At 47.2% G+C, this 20,022-nt stretch overlaps 1 protein-coding gene across 3 annotated transcripts in view; it reads right to left on the bottom strand.

The window, feature by feature from the left end:
- Fas2 (neural cell adhesion molecule fasciclin 2) overlaps positions 1-20,022 on the bottom strand; it is a 115,021-nt gene continuing 94,999 nt past the window's right edge. Inside the window, exons 3-10 of one of the 3 annotated variants that reach the window (XM_076896767.1) lie at positions 18,822-18,991; positions 18,152-18,417; positions 16,660-17,719; positions 15,970-16,425; positions 3,468-3,599; positions 2,800-2,869; positions 1,607-1,732; positions 1-330 (exon numbers count right to left, since the gene is read on the bottom strand). In XM_076896767.1, coding sequence (XP_076752882.1) covers positions 189-330; positions 1,607-1,732; positions 2,800-2,869; positions 3,468-3,599; positions 15,970-16,425; positions 16,660-17,719; positions 18,152-18,417; positions 18,822-18,991 — 2,422 coding nt within the window. In that variant the 3' untranslated portion in view covers positions 1-188. Of the gene's footprint in view, positions 331-1,606; positions 1,733-2,799; positions 2,870-3,467; positions 3,600-14,772; positions 15,269-15,969; positions 16,426-16,659; positions 17,720-18,151; positions 18,418-18,821; positions 18,992-20,022 lie in introns of those variants that run through there. The other 2 variants (XM_076896768.1, XM_076896769.1) reach the window with 2 other exon arrangements.

Genomic DNA, 20,022 nt, shown 5'->3' with positions numbered 1-20,022 from the left:
CGGCGCTGCGAATCGTGACGAAATTTGAATTCGAAAAAGCAGAAGATCCTTGGCGGCCGTAAAACTCTGTTCCCTGCGTGCACGTTTCGGGATGTTACGGGCATTATCCTTTTCGCATCGTTCGAGAACACTTTAGCCGGAAATAGCGTTTCCACGGTGATTTACAATCTAGTACGCCGGAAGAATATCTAGACGGCTGAATCCTTGCCCACGAAACCTGTCTTAGAGACGGACCTTTTCCCGTCGAACGTGACGGACGTCTCCCGGCGAAGGCCCGAGTCGATTATCGGCGTGATCTTCTTCTCTTCCTTCAGCGGCTCCTTCTCGTCTCTAAAATAGTTGAACGGAAACGGATTATTAATGGAAAGACGGTTTCGTCCGGCGGCTCCTTTACGGTTAAGTTCTAGTACTGGGCATAAAAGAGCATATCGAGAGATGCGGCGCGTGGTGCAACATCGAATAATATGCATATGCATGCCATCACTCGTTAGTATTGTGTAGTTTGCAAGGAATTACGGTTCCTATCTTGGTTTCTCGTCGTGTGTTTCGGGTGTATCCCTAGTCGAGCTAAAAGAAAACGGGAAGAAACGTGCGATGCGCGAATCGATTGGTCTCGACTAGTTACAAATCCTTTCCAACGAAAGATCTCTCTTTACAATGTTCGTAGGTTCGGAAATAAATCGAGAATCGATTCGCGCGTCTCATTGCGCGTCTCCTGCGATTGCTGGGAGAGAGTTCCTGTGATTTTATAACAGTAAAATATAAAATTGGTGGAAAATGTACGCGGACAAACGCGGATTGAGCTGAATGGAAGAACTTTTGCGTGGTGCGAAACATTCGCCGAAAGGTATGCGTATCGAAAATGTTATTAAACGTACGTACAGGTTTGGAGTTCGTGTCTGAGCGAGGGTGGATATTTATGAGCGAAAAATACGTACTCCACGGTCTCCACGGTAACCTTTTTCACGAGGCAATGAAACTGAATTACCTACTTTCATGATCCACGCTCGAATGGAACAGGGTAAATTAGAGCGGATGGTGGTGAGTGTGCTACCTAGTTAACGAGCAATTAATATCACTTCAGAGTGTTGATATCTCATGCAGCATAGCCAAAGCACGGGCGAGTAATGGCGATAGTGTTTATGCAGCTCGCGTAAATGATAGAGAAAGAGAGAGATAGGGGGATAATGTTGGGAACAAGTGAGCGGTAAATGAACTGGACATCGGTGAATAATGTACAGAGTGTTCTTTTCGTACGAGACATGGTTGGCGGCAGAGCATATAACATAAAACGAAAGAGGTGGTGACAGAGCGCGAAACAAACAAGACCGTTTCACATGCTGCAATTCCGCTCTATCGACGGGGCATCGCCACTTTCACCCCCGTTGATACCATTCTTGAATTGCGTGTTCGCCGTTACAGGATTACACGTTCGAGGGGATGGTGAACGGGGAATAACAAAAGAAAAAAAGAAAACGATAAGACGAGTACGAGAATGTAAAGGAAAAAGAGAAAAAAAAACATCATGCGAAGTAGAAAGCCGTGTCAGAGCCCCTTCGTGAGGGGCCATGCTTCTTACTGATTTCCATTTATGTATCTCTCTTACATGGCAGTGTGTTTGACCAATCTAATGGTATTTTTTCCACTACCCGAGTCTTGGATGGCCGTGACCCCGGCGACATTGGCCATTTTTTGGTCGCAATACGGCAATGGAAACCGCCAACCGTAAAGACTACCGGTAAAGAAAAAAAAAAGAGACAGATGCGAGAGGGTCAAAGTGTCTCCTAATGGCGGGCTAGGTTCTAACGAGTTAACCGGTCGGTTTAATCGCGGTACGGCCCCACTATTTTTTGCGCGAGAGATGCAGGTCCGACGCGAAAGCGAAAGGTTCAATGAGAACGCGGATAAAGGATGCCCGGCTCCGATTTGTCGAGTGTCCATTAACCGTCGCCCGGTAAAGGCTCGGTCGCTTAACTTTTTTACCCGCCACCGTGACGTGCCGTATTAAAAATAAGCGGCTCGAGAATCGCGGAGGGCTCATGAATTTCAAACTAGGAACGTAGCGAGCCAAGTTTTTACAAAAGCCCGGTAATCGGACAAGTACCTCGAGCGATTGCATTATTCAGATTTGAAAATTTCCAGATTCATTTAAAAGATCATTAGCTTGTATAAAACCAGACACTCGACTATGTAACTTCCTAGAGAACGTCCGGTTTCCGACAGCCGGTAGTAGGCGGTCGTTTCGCGCGCGGTGCTCGCGGTGGTGGTGGTGGTGGTGGTGGTGGTTCGTTAATATTTAACGGAGGGAACGTAATTAGGATTAAAAATGAAAAATATTCACTGTCTTAATGAACGTTGCACGGATTTAGTTGGACAAGTCTCTAACAAACCGCTGCCGGGTCTCCGCGAATAATCACCAAGAGAGAGAAAGAGAGAGGGAGAGAGAAAGAGACCAAGCGACCCCGTTCCGCGGACTCGCGCGGCCCCGTAAGCTAATTTGCACGCTAGTCACGGCACCCCCGCGGGAATCTCTCGACTCGCGTCGCGAAAATTCGCTCGACGGCCGGGAGGTGAAAGAAAGAGATTAACGGGTTACTTGTACGGTGTTCGACGCCGGGTAGAAAGTTCGATGACACGGTAAAATGTAGCGCCAAAGACTTGCCAAAGCACAATGTAGAATATATGTAGTAATGTATATAAAAAAGAGGTTCAATAAATCGTTCTAAATATCGAGAGGATGGTTTCGTGTGTGGCACGTGTGGCGTGTACTGAACAGGATACGATCGGAGTGAGCCTCACCTGCCAAGCTTCGCGTCCTCCTCGTCCACTGGTTTCCGGCGGGAGCGCTCGCAGACGTAATATATGATTCCTGCAAGAAGAATTTTATCGGATCGTTTAACAAGAAAAAAAAGGGAAGAGCAAAGGGAGGACGCCGGAGGAATCAGGATCGTAATGCGCGTTCTCCCTTGCTCGCCTCGTTTCTCTTTCGCGTCCCGCGCGCACGATGAGGATCCGCTTTTTGTTTAGATTCACGTGACGACTCAGCGTAAACTAGCGCTGCGATTTTGCAGTCGCACTTATAGATAAATCCCCGTTGCAATTTTGAAGCGGGTTCAAACGGTAGTAATTTCAGATAAATGCACGCCGCTGCGTCGGGTAAATTAGCGTTGTAATTTCAGATAAATCCCCGGTTGCAATCCCAGATACATTTGGGACGCGAGTCCTAATAAATTCATGCTGCACTTGCAATGCTGCGTCGCGATTTCGGACAGATATTTATGATGGAATCCTCCGCGGACTTATGTCGCGATTACGCGCCGCGACATACTACTTTCTGATAAATTTACGGTACACTGTTTTCTAACGTCGCGCGGGATGGAAATTCAATTAGGAATAAAAAGATTTTATACTACTCGTTTCGATCGTTTCGTAAGCGAAGTGTTTGATAAAAATGTATAAATTCTTACCTATCTTATGCGAACAGCAGCAGATCACGTCGATCACGATAATAATAATGAACAGTACCGCGATCACGATACCGATAATGGCTGCGCTCGACATCAGAGGTCCTTGATGATGAACCACAGCTGGGTTTACACCTTGAAGGATAAGAATAAATTGTCAGAGAGGTATCGTGACGGAAATGTACATTTTGGTTTGCAATCCGTTAGTGCAGAAGCATTACTTAACGATGTTTGGTGATGATGATCACTTCATAAACCGACGGATATAGATTTCCAATCGAAGACAGAGATTACCCCTGTCAAATTGAACAACTTCATTGAAATTCTGAGAGCTTCTTGCCCCGTGTTTCTTCGATGCTGTTCGATTATTAGTGGAAAGCGTACACGAGTTTTTGCGCGGATAGTGGGCCGCGAAAGCCTTAAATCTGAAGTTAAACTTTATACGTCTCCGAAGTTCCACGTGGCAAGAAACTCTCGAAACCTCGTTTCTCTCGCGGCAAAAACCTCCATTACGTTTTACGGTACTCCCGGGTCCCGACGAACCGATTACAAGTATCCCCGTGGCAATAAAAGTCGAGGATCATAGCCGCCACCCGAACGGTAGTTTCCAGCCAATTACGCGACAGCGAACCGGACGCATCACCAAACACGTTAACGCGAACGATTAATTTTAGTCTCCTGAAAAGAAAAAAGATCGGCGGGGGGGTACTGGGGAGGTGCCAAAAATCCGTTTTCATCAAAAGCGTAGACACGTAAAGGAACGAAAAAACGAAAGTAAAAGTAATAAAAAGGGGGCGGGTGGTGGGGTGGGAAGAATACCACAAACCAAACCAAAGCGAACAAACGTACATACGGTTTTATAAATATATGTGTGTACCAATGAAACAATGATCGTCGTCGAAGAAGCGAGAAAATAAGGAAGCGTGGTTGCACAGTCCGAGAAAGCTAACGGTGATGAACGAAAACGGTAGAAGGTGAACGAAAGTGGAAAAAGGTAAAAAAGAAGCGAGTGCGCGAAAAGATACGCGTGTGATTACCAAGCGCGAAAACATAGCGTAACGTAAGAGCGACAAAAGGGTGCTGTCAGGTCCCTTCTGTCGGGCGCAACAGACGTGGGTGCTGAGAAAGCTCAAGGAAGGGGGAAGAAAGCTCATTCGCTACCCTTTCTCTCCCGATGTTAGTCTCTACGCGTCACTAAATCTAATTGTGCTACCTCCACACACAGAAAGCCATTTCTTTTTTTTTTTTTTTTTTTTCTCCACTGAGTGCCTGTTACTCGCGCGCACGCTCTTTCGCTCTTTCTCTCTCTCTCTCACTCGCGCTTTTTTGGCTTCAAAAAGTCAACAGAGAGGGACTACTACGATATATATGTAAATACTTAACAGATGTATGATACACATTACGCCCGTCCGTTTAACTCTTCTGATGTGCTTCACCATATTTACCGTCTCTTTTGCGTTCTCGTATTCTCTTTCTCTCCCCCTTCGCCTCTCAGTTCCGTTTCTCTACTCTTCCTCCGTTATAAACAGGTGAGCGGAAAATGAACGAGACGGCCAGGAAAGAAACCACCTCAAATTGCTCTGCCAGCTCTCTTTTTCTCTTTCTTTCTCTCTCTCTCTCTCTCCCTCTCTCACTCTCTTCCTCTTTCGCTCGAGGATTCTCCTCTCCTGGGCCTTAAACCCTTTAATGCTGTTACGCGTCGCCGCGGTCTGATCACCGAAGCGGATGATTCAATTTACGGTTGTGCACCGTCTTCGACTCTCCGTTTTGCGCAGGCAATATGTATTCTCCGATGGGTATCGATGAATGAGCGGGCTGTTCGAACGAACGCTTCCGGCCGATCGATCGGTTCTTCGAACGGTCGCGCCTCCTCTTCGCCGGTTTCGTTCTTCGCGTCTCGTCCCTGCGAACTGGAACAACTCTTGACGACTACGCTTAATCCTGCCTGCTCTCGGAACGGTTAATCATTCGACGAGAGCCAGACGAAGGTGGATAACGTGCCCTTTAAGGAGCTAAAATTTAAACCTGATCGCGCGGCTTCGAGAGTTATTAAACGTTCGCCGAGCTTGATCGATGCGCGCGTAGAATAACACGCAGCTCGATACTGTGTAATAGTCGAGGAGTTATTAACGCTGATTTCCAGTGGGGGGAAAAAAAGGGATCGTTCGGCGCTTGAATTCCAATTAGCCAGTAGAATTGAACTCGACCGGGATTTACGAGTCGGTGTGCAAGTTACAGCTCATTAAAGGCGCACGTTTCCGCTTCCGCGAGGCAACTTAATAACTTCAGCGATCAGACGGTTTTATTTCCCTCGAGTGTCTTGCGTGGTTGCTAATACTCTCGTTATCGTTGTCCTCCCTCTCGGACCTCGAGAGAGAAACGGACTTTCGTGCGCGATCTCTTCCGCGTAAAAACTAGCCCACGACGTATCGTTATTGTTCAGCTTGGGAGCTGATCGATTAACGCATTAAAGGGTCAAGCCTCGTGGCAGTATCGTGAACGTTCACGGCTGGGTTTGTTATCTCGCTTTTTTTTTTTTTTTATCATCGTCGTTGGCAAGTGTACCATTGCAATTTCTCGCCCGAGTCCTCGTACGCTCGTAACCGTTTACGGGAGCGGGAACAACTTGACGATGGCTTCCTCGCTGGCGGATTCATTTGTCATGGTATTTCCTTAAACACTCACATATATATTTCCATACTCATATTTACAACAAGTGTTTTTTTTTTCCACAGGGGAAACGGTAACGTTTGCGCCCTCGTCATAAATACGAATGTATATATATATTATATAGTATATTAGGCACTAGGCTAGCACATAATCCTTGCACGTGTGTGTGTGTGTGTGAATCGTAACCTTTCACGTTACCTCTCTAGATTTCTTTCATATGTATATAATATTTATATATATATATATATACGTTTGTACATATACACGTGTATATAGTATACAGATCGCAATTTATAGTTTATATCCGACGAGTGTTACAATCGTTCGAAACCGCTGGACCTATCGCGAAACGTACCCCCTTCTCGATCTCCTCCTCTCGATCGAACGATGGATCGCGCGCCCTTTCGCTCGACAATCAGTTATCCCCATGCTCTGTCCACCCTTAAAGACCTCTGCATCGAGATTAATTTCAACGTACACTCTCGTGACTGCTGTAAGATCGATATCCAGGCTCGTTGTATTAAGACACAGTCTGTTCAGGCAACGGTGCGATCAATACCCCAACACTGATGTCCGAACTGATTCGAAAATCGATACCGGAATGTAGATTGGTTCCGCGTGTGGTCCTCTGGAGCGATTCCGAGAATGATCGCGGGACTGCCACCGAGAGTGGACATTAAGACAGCGAAACGCACGTCGAAAGTACGGTTAACGCGTCTCGCGATACGTATCTCGGTACGTATAGGGTCCATTTATTCGATCCTCCGACACGTACCGAAACGCGACGACAAGCCGAGGGACGTTTCAGATAAACGTCGCGCGTGATCGGTTCGAGTCGCCATTAAAAGGGGAGAAAAAGAAAGAAATCGCGGGTCCTCCTCGAGCGCTGCGATCGACGGGGATCCCGAGCGTGCTGTTATCGTTGCGCGCTGTTACACGACGGCCGCAGCGAGATGTTGGCGGTGAAAAGAAAAAAATTTCCGATATACCAGTCGGCGGGGAATTGAAAACGCAACGTCGTCGATGGAGCCGAACGGGACGCGGGAGGGAAGAAAGAGAATCGAAAAAAGGTAACGACGACGCGGGAACGGAGGCGGAAGACCGCGAACGAATTTCGCGTTTCAAGGAACAATTCCGTGTGCCAGAAATTACCGACGGAAAATTTCGTCCCCCGGGCAGTCCATTTTAATACTCGTTCCGCGGCGGTTTCTCTTTTTCCATTCCGTCCGTTTTCACCCTGCCGATTCGCCGCGCGCGGGCAAAGAGAGGGAGGGAGAGTGGAATGTGAACGCGAACAGTAATTCTCCTGGACAATGAGAAAGCTTTATGCGTCTATTAACCGTTCCCGAAACTTGTGCCGGTGAAAGTACAATTTCCTACGGATTTCCAGCATCGACGAGACCCCGACGAGCCTCGCGGAGCGCACGGGAATGGATCGAGATGAAGTTGCGGCGATGGCTGCCCCATTCGTTCGAACGTCCGTCGAAACTGGGAGAAGATAGAAATCTAATTGTCGTTTCGACCTCGAATCCTGTTATCGCGCAGGAAAATCACGCGTGCAACGGCAGCGTCGGGTATCCAGCGATCGACCCTAGCGGAGATTGCGAGGGGAAGTCGGTAACTCGTGGTTCTTTAAAATAACAGCCAGCCAGTATCCAAGCGAGAACCTCTTCCAGGAAGGCAGCCGCACTTGTCCGGCACTTAAGTCCACGATTGCGTTATCTGGACTTCGCGATGCGCACAGTTAGGAATGCCATGTGCCGTCCTCGAAAATAGATTCACGGCTCTCGACATTGCGCGCCGCTGTTCATATCGTGCGACTAGTTATGCTCTCCTCAGGCCTTCCCTCGTTCGCGTTCTTCATCGCGGTGCCTCGTTGGCCACCGTTCGGTAACGCGTCGCCTATTTATAACGGGGCCTCTGTTACGGAACGAGATGAGAGTTCCACGAACGAATTACCGCGCGAAAGTATTGCCACCGTGGGATTATAATTAGAGATGTTACCTTCGCTTTCGAGTTAACGAAGGAGCAGTTCGTTTCTGACCGCGAAAGACTTTGAAGGGCTCCGAGTTTTGCGAAGTTCTGTTGGATGTTCGTAGAATTTTCGATTTTTATACGAAGGCAATTCGTTAATGATGCCAACTACTGAAAGAGCAACTGTCACGGCTCGAGACGAACGTTGGCCCCTGCAGATACTCGAGGAACGAAGAGCAGCATCCACCGTTCGCGATCCAAGAGTGTCCCGCGGGAATTCGTAAACAATTTCGCGACAGGGCGACAACAGCCCTTTGTGCCAACACTTTCGACCGACTGCACGCTCGTTTCTTCGTTCAGGATCGCGCACAGAGCCGCCACTCTTCAGCCGGGTAGCCCCATTTGCATCCTCCGCTCGAAATTATCTCGTCGACGCCGGTCCCTCGATCTTCCAACCCAGCCCGGACTCCGTTTTATGTTGCAAAATCGCGTCCGCCTGCCGAGAGCGGAACAGAGGCTCTCTCGCAGGGTGCGAGTCGGATCGACGAAGAGAGCAGAGGACGCGGTTCGCCAGAGTCGCGCGCGCGCGCGCGCTCTATTATAAGTTCCGGCCGCGGGACCAGCCTCGAGAGTTTTAATTGCGTTACAGCCGAGCCATTATCCCGAGTTCCAGCGATTAATCACGAAATCTGCCTTCTATCTAGCAATCTCCGCGAGGGGCCTCGACGCCTCGGGCATCGAGAACAAGAGGCAAGCAAACGTCCGACGCGAGAGCGAGCCTGGCAAGTTAAACAAACACCGTCGTCTCCTACGAGCTTTCTCCTACCGCGATGCACAGGGACCGTCGCACAAACGAACGAATGCCTCGGCTGTTTAATCGTGGATCGTTTAATCGGCTGTATCAAGGCAGCAATCCCTCGCAGTATTTGTTGCGAGTCCTAAAGCAATCCTAAAGCAACGAATTATCTTTTCTCTCCCTCTCTCTCTCTTTGCCTATTTGTCCCCGTCTACGGTTTACATAGCCACGGGCCCTTCAGAACGATTCACACAATTCGGCTGAGCACAGGCACAGCTCGTTGTCGAGCAGAACGCGGTCCACGAGCCACGTGTAACGCGAACCTCTCCCCCGAGCCGACGTGGGGGATGCAATTCTCGTGCGGCGTTCTCGCGGACGCCTCGGAAAAAGGGAGATCCTCACGGACCGAGCAATCTCGACCATTCATTCTCCCCCGCACTGTCTCTCTTTCTCTTACTACCAGTCTGTCTCCTCTCAAAGCGATTTAACTTCGACAAAATTACATTAGGACACGGTTGAATCGAATCCCAATTCTAACGGAGCCTCGCGGCGCAGCGTCCGCCGCGCTACAAATTAAGAGAACCGCCTGTACCCTCTCCCACGGTTGGCTCTCGTTCAACGAGCCTCATAGATCGATTCGCAAAAAGGCGAGGGTTTCCGCGGTACTCGGAGCGTGGAAACGATTTTCCCGCTCGTTTCCCTCCCAACCCTGCGCGACCCATTGTCTCTCGTCGCCGCGAAAGCGCTTCACGCTCCGACAGGCAACGCTTCTCGCTTCGCGATCTCCGTTCAAAGGCAGCCCGCCAAGAACGAAACGACTCTCCCTCTCTCTCTCTCTCTCTCTCTCTCTCTCTCTCTCTCTCTCTGTTCTCGCTCGAATTCAGTCAACCTGACTTGTACGCGTATATACACGCGAATACCAAACCGCGTCGCGTCATTCTCGCGGCCCGGAAACCCACCCCCGTTTAAGCTCGAAGAGGATCGGCGAAGTGGTAGCGCCGGCAGTTCGTTAACCGCGCACTGTTTCTTAGCGAATCCAGGTCTGAGTTTCGGGTGCGGTACGCGGGTGTTGGGAGGCTGGTTTACGCGTAACCGTGATTATTAGCGGAGCAACGGCCGCGGGCGAATGTATCGCGAGATTCGCTCGGTCGCGCCAAGGCTTTGGTTGGTTCAGGAAAATTCGGAGATAATGGTATTGTCTGGTCCGCCTCGATTTTTCGTGAATCGACCAAAGCGTAACGCTCGGCTAGAGTGAACTTTTCCGTGTATATGAACGCTTAATGTAATTTTTTCGTGGTCCGGAAATTGGACTCGCTATTTTGTTGGCGTCCGATTCGATGGTCGGTTCCACGTGGGAATTTTGGTCTGAAATTGTGTTAACTCGCGATTGTAGTTCGATGTGCGGTTGGTAAAGAGATGCGATTCTGTGTGAATGAATTGCAAACGCAAGAGTATCCTACGCTCTCTTTAGATTACGATATATCAGGCGTTGGCGTGAAAGATTGGCGTAAAATAATTTAATATATTTAAGAATGCTCCAATATCGACACTCTGATTGTTATTTCGCCAAGGAGTCCGAATTTCAAGACGCATCTCCTCTCGTTCGAGTCTCGGTCCTCCTCGGAACCACAGTGTCTCTTCTTGCATCGTTCGATGAACGTCGGGAACGTCTGAGATTCTCCATCCATTCGCGTCTATATGTACAATACGCTCGCGTCGCTCGTCCCGGCACGGGCACTCGAGATTCTTAGGCCAGCTTCGTATTCATCGATCGGAAAAACGCGATCAGGCATACACGCGTCTTTATCCACCCACGTGCGCACGGTTCGTTCGCATGAATCTAAAACACGTAGAGAAGCGTGTCTATGGCGAACGCTCGACACGCGACAGTTGAATCGCGTATAATATCATTCATCCCCGTCTAGCCGCGAGATATCCCGACAGGCACCGACTGTCCCACTGTCTCCCTTCCTCGTTCGCCCCGTTCCTATTCATGGAAACGTGATAGATCGTACGAACGCGATTCTGGTGCAGGTGCTTGTTATTATCATTTTCAATGGGCTCTGGAAACGCGTCGAGGGTGAGGTCACGTAACTGCTCGCGACGCCTACCCTTTCAGGAATTCTTGGCGAAGACAAACTTCTTCGCGCTACTCGGAGATTCATGAGGGGCTGGACAGTTCTTTTTGAATATTCGTTTCTATTCGCGTTGACGAGGCGCGGGTGAAAGTTGTGCATTTAAAACGATCCCGTGAAGACGGTCCTTCTCTTACGAGTACATCGAAATACGCGATCGCAGAAGGTATCAAAAAGGAGATTCTGTAGAAAAGAAGTGCGTCTGTTCGAACGATTGTGCGTAAGTTGATCGATCAACACCTGTCGATAAATATTGTATAGTTTATAAAAAAAACAAAAAAGACCATTGGTAAGTACAGACAGAGTTGTGCACCAAGAATTCATCGTGTCGGTACATACGCAATAAAAATGGTACCACGGAATCTTTGTAAAAAGAGAAAAGGAAAGATATAATGGTCACTGTCGCTTTTCGAACGTTCGCTCGTAGAGGCTCGACTTTACAATATTCTTCTTAAAACTAAGCACACTCTGATGCGATTTACATACAATCGCCGATCACGCAGCATCCCTCGATACGAGTACAAAGGTACGTTGGTGTGTTCGATGGAATGAGAGTGTCGCCAACGAAAACAGAGGCGAACGTCGCTAAACTAATTAGATTAAACCAATAATAATAGTAATAATAATAATAATAGTAATAATAGTAATAATAATAATAGTAATAGTAATAATAATAATAATAGTAATAATAATAATAGTAATAATAATAATAATAATAATAATAATAATAAAAGAACCAACAGAACTAGAAAAAGAATAAAATAGAAAAAAATATATATATCTGAAACGATACAAGCGCATGCCATGCGATCGTTGTCTAACATCTAAGAACCCAGGCAAGTGAGCGAACGTCAAGGGATCGAGGTTCGACGACCCTGTCGCATTCGTTGAACGATGAGTCGCGATCGATAGCCCCCGTGGACAGTAAAGAGCCATTTGTATTTCAGACGCGACAGAGTCTTCTGTGTACTTCGAGCCCCGATGCCCAATGTGTACGTGTGTACGTGTGCGTCTCCTACGAGGAGCACCACATCTTTTTCTTCTTCTTCGTACTTTTTTCGCCTTTCCTTCTCCCTCGCGCGCTCTATCTCTCTCTCACTCACTCTCTCTCTCTCTCCCTGCCTTTACATTTCTCTCGTTGCTTTTCTTTGCTCGAACGAAAAATACAAACAAGGAAAAATGCTCGTGACGACGGCCCGATAATCGTGACGATGGTGACGATAATACTAATGGTAATGACGATACACACGGTATACAAATTGGCGTGTGACCAGTAAACTAATTAATGACGATAGTAATAATATCATAGATGTAGTAATGTAATAATAATTAATAGTATAGTTGTTATAGTAAATCGTAGCAGTTATGTACGCCGTGTGAATAATAGAGTAATAATAATAATAATAATCATAATAATCATAATAACGCTAATAGCAACGGTGAAAATAATGATAATAATATTAATAATAATTAATCATCGTAATCATAACACACATCATGCGCACTAAACACGTATGGTTCAAAGAGCTAATCAAGCAGGACTAAGTCCGACGGCTTGGCGAAAGTTAATCAATGTTCCCAGAGAGAAACGATGAAAAAAAAATATATATATATATATAAAAAAAAACATGTAAAAATAAAAGTGTATTAATCATACACAAGAGGAGAGAAAAAATCGTATATGCAATCGGCTGAAAATGAACCCAGCTAAGAAAACTAATCTTTTAGGCGCAATCTAAAAGTATAATGGTTAAAAAAAGGTGCTGTTTTCCCGTTTCGTGCGGATGTCCTCGGGTCTAGTTTAGCATTTCTAATCGTTCCTTTAGTTTCATTGTCGCGGATCACTCGTGTGTTCGGCCACGATCGTCTTTAACGGCGATCGTGCTGTCGTTCAACGGTGTACCCGCGTGTTCTCTAATGGGGTGTGAGGGGGTTGGTTCCGCGTGGAACGCGCGAAGCGTGGTTTAAGTATCTGCAAAGTGTCTCTTCTTTGGCTCTAAACGTGTAGTCCGCGTGTGAGAACGCCTCGCACATGTTCATTCCCGAAATAAAAATAGATGAAAACTTGGTGGTGAATCAAAAAAAAAAACCCACAAACAGAAAGAAAAATAGTTAGCCACACACAGGCCAGGTTGTATTAAACACAGCGGTGGTTCAGACAAAAACGGATTTTTCGCGGACGATTCGGAATATTTCTCGTCGAACGTGCGTGCGTGTGTTACGTGTGTCTGTGGAGAAATGTTGACGAGAGTTGCGTCGATGTATCCCACCCCTACTTGTATAAGCTCTCCTCGCTCTATCCCTAATCGTTGTCCCCCTTTCCCTTGTCACAATTTCGTTGCAAATCGAACCGCGATAATCGTGATAAATCTTGCTCCAAAAATATTTGTACTCTACTAAGTGGCGAGAAACAAGAGAATACCCCTGGCGAATTCGGCGCGTCGTTAAACACAATCGAATAACACGGGCTAACCCTTCCGGTTTGCGCTCCCCTCTTTCGACGATCGAGAAATCGTACGTTTCACCCTGCGAACACTCGTCGACCGTTCGATAACCCTTCCTCTTTTGTTCTTCGTTGTTAGCGGCACCTCGCGCGTGCTAACACTTACCATCTGGTAATTCAACATAGTACGAATCGAGCTCGCGACGGTTAGGGTTGTCACTCGTTCTAATTGAAAATCAAAAGCTGAATAGTTCCTCGATTGATTTGGACAATTTTCAATATCGAACGTACTCGTGTTTCGAAAAATTATAATGCTATAAGTATATTTAGAAGAACGAATAATTTGGTTGGACACGTTATATTTAACTCGAAAAGTGTGGCAACCCCATTCTCACCCCGCAGCGCTAAAACAGATCCACGGTACGCGCGCAGAGGTACATGGGGCGTATCAGCGATCGCGAGGCAGCCGTACCAATAAACCGCTCGAACTGGAAGTACTCACATTCGACGGGTCTTGTTCCGAAAACGGATGTACGCGAATATCTCAGAATTTTCGATGCACTGTCGACCTCGTTCCGCGAACTTTTCAATTAACTTTTAACGATCGCGCGCGATTTATATTCTAGAGTTTCGTTGTTAATAATTCACGGGGGCAGCATTCGAAAATTGGCATCGATAGATACAGCGACCGAACGGGGACATTTTTTGGAACCGTTGGAAACGTTTTTGAGAGCAATCTCTGCCAACGGGTACATTGAATTGGATGAATTCGTAACTCCTCGATATCCTTCGAATAAATTTTTACAAAATCATAGTTCTTTGATGACACGGATATCCGTTTCGGTCGTTGTTTCTTTAGTTAATCGTCCGAGATCGCGCGCGAATCCTCGAAAGGCTTCAGCACACCGTAGCCTTAGCTAAATGCAAAGACGTCCCAGTACGTTCGCCAAAAACGGCGCGAGCATTCGAGCAAGTGTCCCGTGAAAATGGTATCGCGCTATATATCGTCCCGCGACGCGGAGGATCGCGGTCGTGTCCCTCTTTTAACCCTTCCCTCGCTTATTCGTTAACGCCTCTGCCTCGGAATGTTCTGCACCGGTCTAAAATGACTCACTTTACAATAATCGTTAACCGTATATGTATATATTTATGTGTATATATATATATATGTATATATATATATATGCATGTATGTATACGTGTTTGGTGTATATATTAGTCGCGATGTAACGGTGAACGACGCGCGACAGAAAACCGTCGCCCCTTTACGGGGGTAGTAAAAGTGAAAAGTTGGACGAACAAGAAACGTGTACACGATTAGTGGTTCCTTTTGCCTTGTCTCGATTCTGTTTCTCTGTTAAACTTTTCTGTCCATTGTGTTTTGTGTCCCTGGTTGTACTCTCCATGTGTGGTATATATAATATATTAACATAGTTACGTTCGTATTCGCATGTACCACATCTAAACACGTGTATACACTATATAAACGGAAAAATCAGAGCGTGAACAGCAACCGTTCCTGACGATGATTTATTTGTTTATTTTCTCTTTTTTGCCTTCTCCGTGATTTTCTGTTTTATTCGTTTTCTCTTTTTTTTTCACTGTTTTCTTTTCTCGTTACTTTTATTTTTATTTTTTTGTTTGTTTGTTTGTTTTTAATATTATCGGTTTACTTAAATGGTTAGGAATAGGATCGTTATTGCTGTGGCAATGGCGGTCACGGCGAGCTTGCGAGTACCTCCAGCGGAAGTATCTATATCGTAGTCCATTTTGCCCTCCGCAGATTCTGAATGATAAAAAGTGACTTGTAGAAGGATCGTTTGTTGTGTCCTGAATATGTTTTTTTTTTTTGTTAGAAATGGGAGGGGGGAAGAATATCTAATATGCCTAAGATGCCCATATATCGTATGGCTACCGGACAGTAGTTCATCTAATTCGCTTTTCTACAAGGGTCAAGGGAACTGAGGAATTCTCTCGTTCGTATCGATCGGAACGGAAAAGCTTCTACGGTACGCGGCAAATACTTCTTTCAACGGGAATCACCGTTACGAGGAAAAAAAGTAAAAGTGAGCCCGCGAGACGCGCGCAATCGGAATTACCTCCTCAATGACCCTTTTCCCTCCTCCTTGAGTGAACAAAAAAAAAAAGACAGAGGCGAATAATTGTAAACGGTCTCTCTCGTCGGGTTAAAGAACAAAAAAAATTGAAAAAAAAATTATAGTAAAACGACATATCAATCGGTGCAATAGCCTCGTGCACATAAATATATAATATAACAATCTCAAAGAGAAACATTACGACTTGATATAAAAGGGGCACTAATTAAAATACCGACGAAAACGTCGTGAGATGAAGAGACGGCAAACGAAACGGACACGTTTCGAGGATATAGAAATAAATAAATAAAAAAAAAAAAAAACTTACAGACGATGATAGAAGAAAAAGAAACAAAAGAACAGAAGACTGATCATGAGAACAGAAACTTACCCCTTGCTGTCTTAAACTTCGCGGAGCCAGGCTTACTGAAACCCAACGTGTTGTGAGCTTTCAATTCGACGTTGTAGAACGTGTCCGAAGCCAGATCCTTCAACCAGTGCCTCATCCTCCCTTGGGACCTGACGGTTTCCGTTCGACAACTGTCCTCGACCACCTCCCACGCGCCGAAGGTATGTCTTGTTTGACAGTACTTGATCTCGTACTTGTCGATCGGCTCGCCGTTCTCCGCAGGCGCCACCCAGGACAGTTCGTACTGATGGTTGAAAGTGGAGGTATCGTACTCGGTCTCTTTAGGCACTATTATCTTTGGCTCGTTCGGGACGGTCTTCCCAGGCGTGAGCTGGCGGTGGAGCGCGCCCCAGTTGCCCAGGCCGACTTCGTTTCGAGCTGCGAAACGGAACTCGTACTGAGTCTGCGGTTTTAGACCCTCGAGCACGTAGTTCGTATCTGGAAACGACGGGGCGGTGTGAGTTTCCGCGGACTTCCCATCTACGAATGTAATCGCGGCAATAACGTGTCGCGATTGCAGCGGTTCGACCACTTGGGAAAGGGTAAAACTAGGTTGTATCAATTTGAACAGAATTCACTAGCAGCGAAGAAATTTTACTTAGCTACGAGTAACGTTTGGACGAGCTGGTACCACTGTCGGGACAACAGTTTCTCACCCTTGCGTATACTCACCACTGGACCACGTCCTGTTCTTAGCCTGCATCCATGTCTCGCCCTCCTCCTTGTACTGCACGACGACCGTTTTAATCGGCATCTCCGTGTCCGCGGACGGCAGTATCAAGTCGAACCTGATCGTGGTCGCGGTGATCTCCGCCATTTTCGCCTGCAACACTACGCCCGGTTTCGTCGCCTCTTTCAACTCGATATTGTGCTGGCGGGTGCCGTGTTTGTTGGACGCGATGCACTTGTAGGTGGTGTAGTATCGCCTGTCAAGGGGTGAGATCATCAGCGTCGAGGTGGGCCCGTTGCCTAGCTGTTTGATCATCGCGTCGGTGTCGATTTTCTGGTCACCGTGCATGGTCCAGCGTATAGTCGCGTTCGGTATGCTCTCGGCTGTGCAGCTGATGTTCACAGGCCTCTGGTCCCACGACCAGACAGTTCTGTTCGACATGGCGGTGAACGAAGGCGGGAACTCGACCATCAGATGCCCGTTCCTGCGCGTCTCGCCACCAGCGTTCTGCGCGATGCACTCGTACAGTCCGTCGTCCGATCTGAGGATTCCGCGGATGGTCAGGGTGCCCTGGGTTTCGTCCGTGTTGTCGTTGGGTACGTTGATCAAGCTGATCCTGTCGTCGTCCACCTGAGCACCGATCGTGTATGGTTTCTCACTGGTTTCCTTCTTGAACGTGACCTTGGGCGGTGGTTTGCCAAAAGCCTTGCAGACCAGGTTGGTCTCCTGGTTCTGCACCACGGTGATGTTGGGGAAGTCCACGATCTTCGGCTTCACGATCACGTTCACCATGATGTTCGTGTTGCCTGACCCGGCTGCGTTCGTCGCAGTGCACTGATACTCCCCGTCGTCGTCCCTGTTCACGTTCTTGATGGTCAACACGCCGGTGTCCGGGTCGACGCTGAAACGATCCACGTCCGAGAGGCTCTGATGGGTGAGGGACTTCACCCAGGTGAACTTGGGTGGCGGTTTGCCGTTGGCTTCGCACTGTATGCTCGCGTCTTCCCCTTCGACCACATCTACCGGGTTCGACAACTCCTTCACCGTTGGCCGTACGTGGACCTGTTAAATGAAACGCAAACCTGTTCCCTGATACCTGTGGCGGCATTACGGGCTGGGATTGAGAATAATTGCCGCGCGCGCCGTCGGTTCAATGGGGTTGGGAAGGTGTGTATGCACGGTGGCGGGTATACAAACCGAGGGGAATCGGATGGGCGAAATTCAGCCATGTATTTGATTGTCTGGTGGCTCTGTTGTTCTTTGCTTAACGTATTATTCGCCAATTATGATTTTCTCGCTACTTTACGTTCTGCTTTTCAGATGCGCAATTCTTTGTTGCGCGGTACACGCGGGCGAAACATATCGAGGATAAAACGAGAACGTTATTAAGAATAGGAGATTCGCGAATTCGTTGTTGTTTGTAGTTATTAGAAATGTGGATAGAATTGTAAATATTGGTAAAATGTACAGCCAGGTTGATCGATCGATACCCACCTCAACGCGGATAGGTCGCTCCTTGAGCTCTCCGGTAGTCAATACCGAAGCACGACAAGTGTAGATGCCATCGTCGGATTCTTGAACGTTCTTGATCTTCAGGGCGTACGTGTCTATAATGTAGTGCTCGTTCGTCTTAATTAATTCACCGTTGAACAGCCAGTCGACCGAGGGCGAAGGCCTTGCCCGCACTTTGCACTGAATAGCGAACTCCTCTCCGAGAATTGGGTATTGATTGGACGGCGCATTGTCCCAAGTGATCGCAACTGGGAAACAATAATTACGCTTCATAATTCTGGCTGGCGGTTCCCCCGTCTGTCGAGCACCACCTCGGTGGTTCCGTTTCAAAGCATTTTTATAAACGCGCCCCGGATGTTTGGTACGATTTTCTATTCGCTTTTGTCTACCCACTGAATGAGGGAACTAAAAGAGTTCGTAATGAGATTGCCGCGGTGCGATCGTTAAAATATATTTGAGACTATATCGCTTTTATAAATAAGCTTACTATTTAGCGACGTTTGAAAATCGTTCAGTTTCGCGTGAGCGAAAAATCTGCGCTCTTAAAAAAATTCCTTGAAACGTTCACCAACAGCCCGGGGGCAAAGGGTGCTTTGAAATCTGATGCTCATCGAGTCGCGGAAAATCGAGTTTCATCGAAACTTTTCCTCACCTATGGTCTCGATTGTCACGGACTTCTCCAAGTGAATCGCATTCGCGTAAGTGGCTTTGCACGTGTACTTGCCAGCCTGCTCCTCTTCCAGCGAGTTGAAGAACAGAGACAGACTGTTGTCCTGGTGCAATTCGGTGTACATCGGTGGCTTCGAATGCCCGGAGGACGTGCTACAGGGGATGATTGAAAAAGTCGTTATTAAAACACACCGGCATGCTTCACGCCTCGCACAGTCATTCCAGTGATGGTAACATACTATAGAACGATAATGGTGGTAATGATGACGAGAAGTGAGATGTTCGGGTGAAGTGACGCAGAGTGAAATAGTGGCTCGGTGTTTCGCGAACGAACTCGTGGTTCAACCTCTAATCGGTACTGCAATTACGACATACACTCCGCAGATTCTCATTTCGTGCATTACCAAACCTAGTATTGTCCAAGGAAAAAATCACGATAAACTATCCTGTCATATAATCGAACACTCGTCACTCTATTTTATTACATAAGTGTTATTCCAGAAGAGCGGATGCTTTCGATAAAAACAAGCACGTAAAACTGTCGTTTGCGAAACAATTTCTACAAGAGCCGTAAAATATTCAAATCTGAAAGGGTGCACGGAGATTCGCGCGAACATTGAAAAATTCGTGTATCCAATTCAGTAGCCACGGGAGCGTGGAATCTACAAGCTACCAATATTCTGAATTTCCGCGGGAAATAACCTGTAAATTTTCATACGAGGAAAAAGTGATCGTCCGATTTCTATTATCTCGGATACAGCGTAGCGCTCTATTGTGCTATAAAAATAATAAATGAACAGCGAAAGGATTGAAAGGAAAAAAACAAAAAAACAACGGCTGATTAAACCGTGTAAACCGAACAGTACGAGCGCAACGTTTTCCCCAGGGATATCGCCGGACGAATATTCGGGGCGCATCCCAGGCCCCATAAATCGTCCGCAAAACACCTAATCCGTATTCTAACACGAAACACCGAGCCGATATCGGTGAAATATCGTTAGAGAGGGCTCGGGGTGTGCATGGCGGGTGGTTGCGGGGTTGTTTGTACACGCGTTTGAAACAGAGTGGCGCGCGTCGAAATTCGTCGATCGATCGCTCGCTCGCAAATCGATCGACCTTAATTCGACGTAAGAGCCGGATACGTCGAGTCGAAGGACCGTCGAGAGGCGGAAAGGCTCCGGTTC

Source organism: Xylocopa sonorina, chromosome 6 (genome assembly GCF_050948175.1).
Source record: "Xylocopa sonorina isolate GNS202 chromosome 6, iyXylSono1_principal, whole genome shotgun sequence".
NCBI classification, from domain to species: domain Eukaryota; kingdom Metazoa; phylum Arthropoda; class Insecta; order Hymenoptera; family Apidae; genus Xylocopa; species Xylocopa sonorina.
Note: the sequence above shows the minus strand (reverse complement) of the source record. Positions and strands in the feature narration are given on the sequence as shown.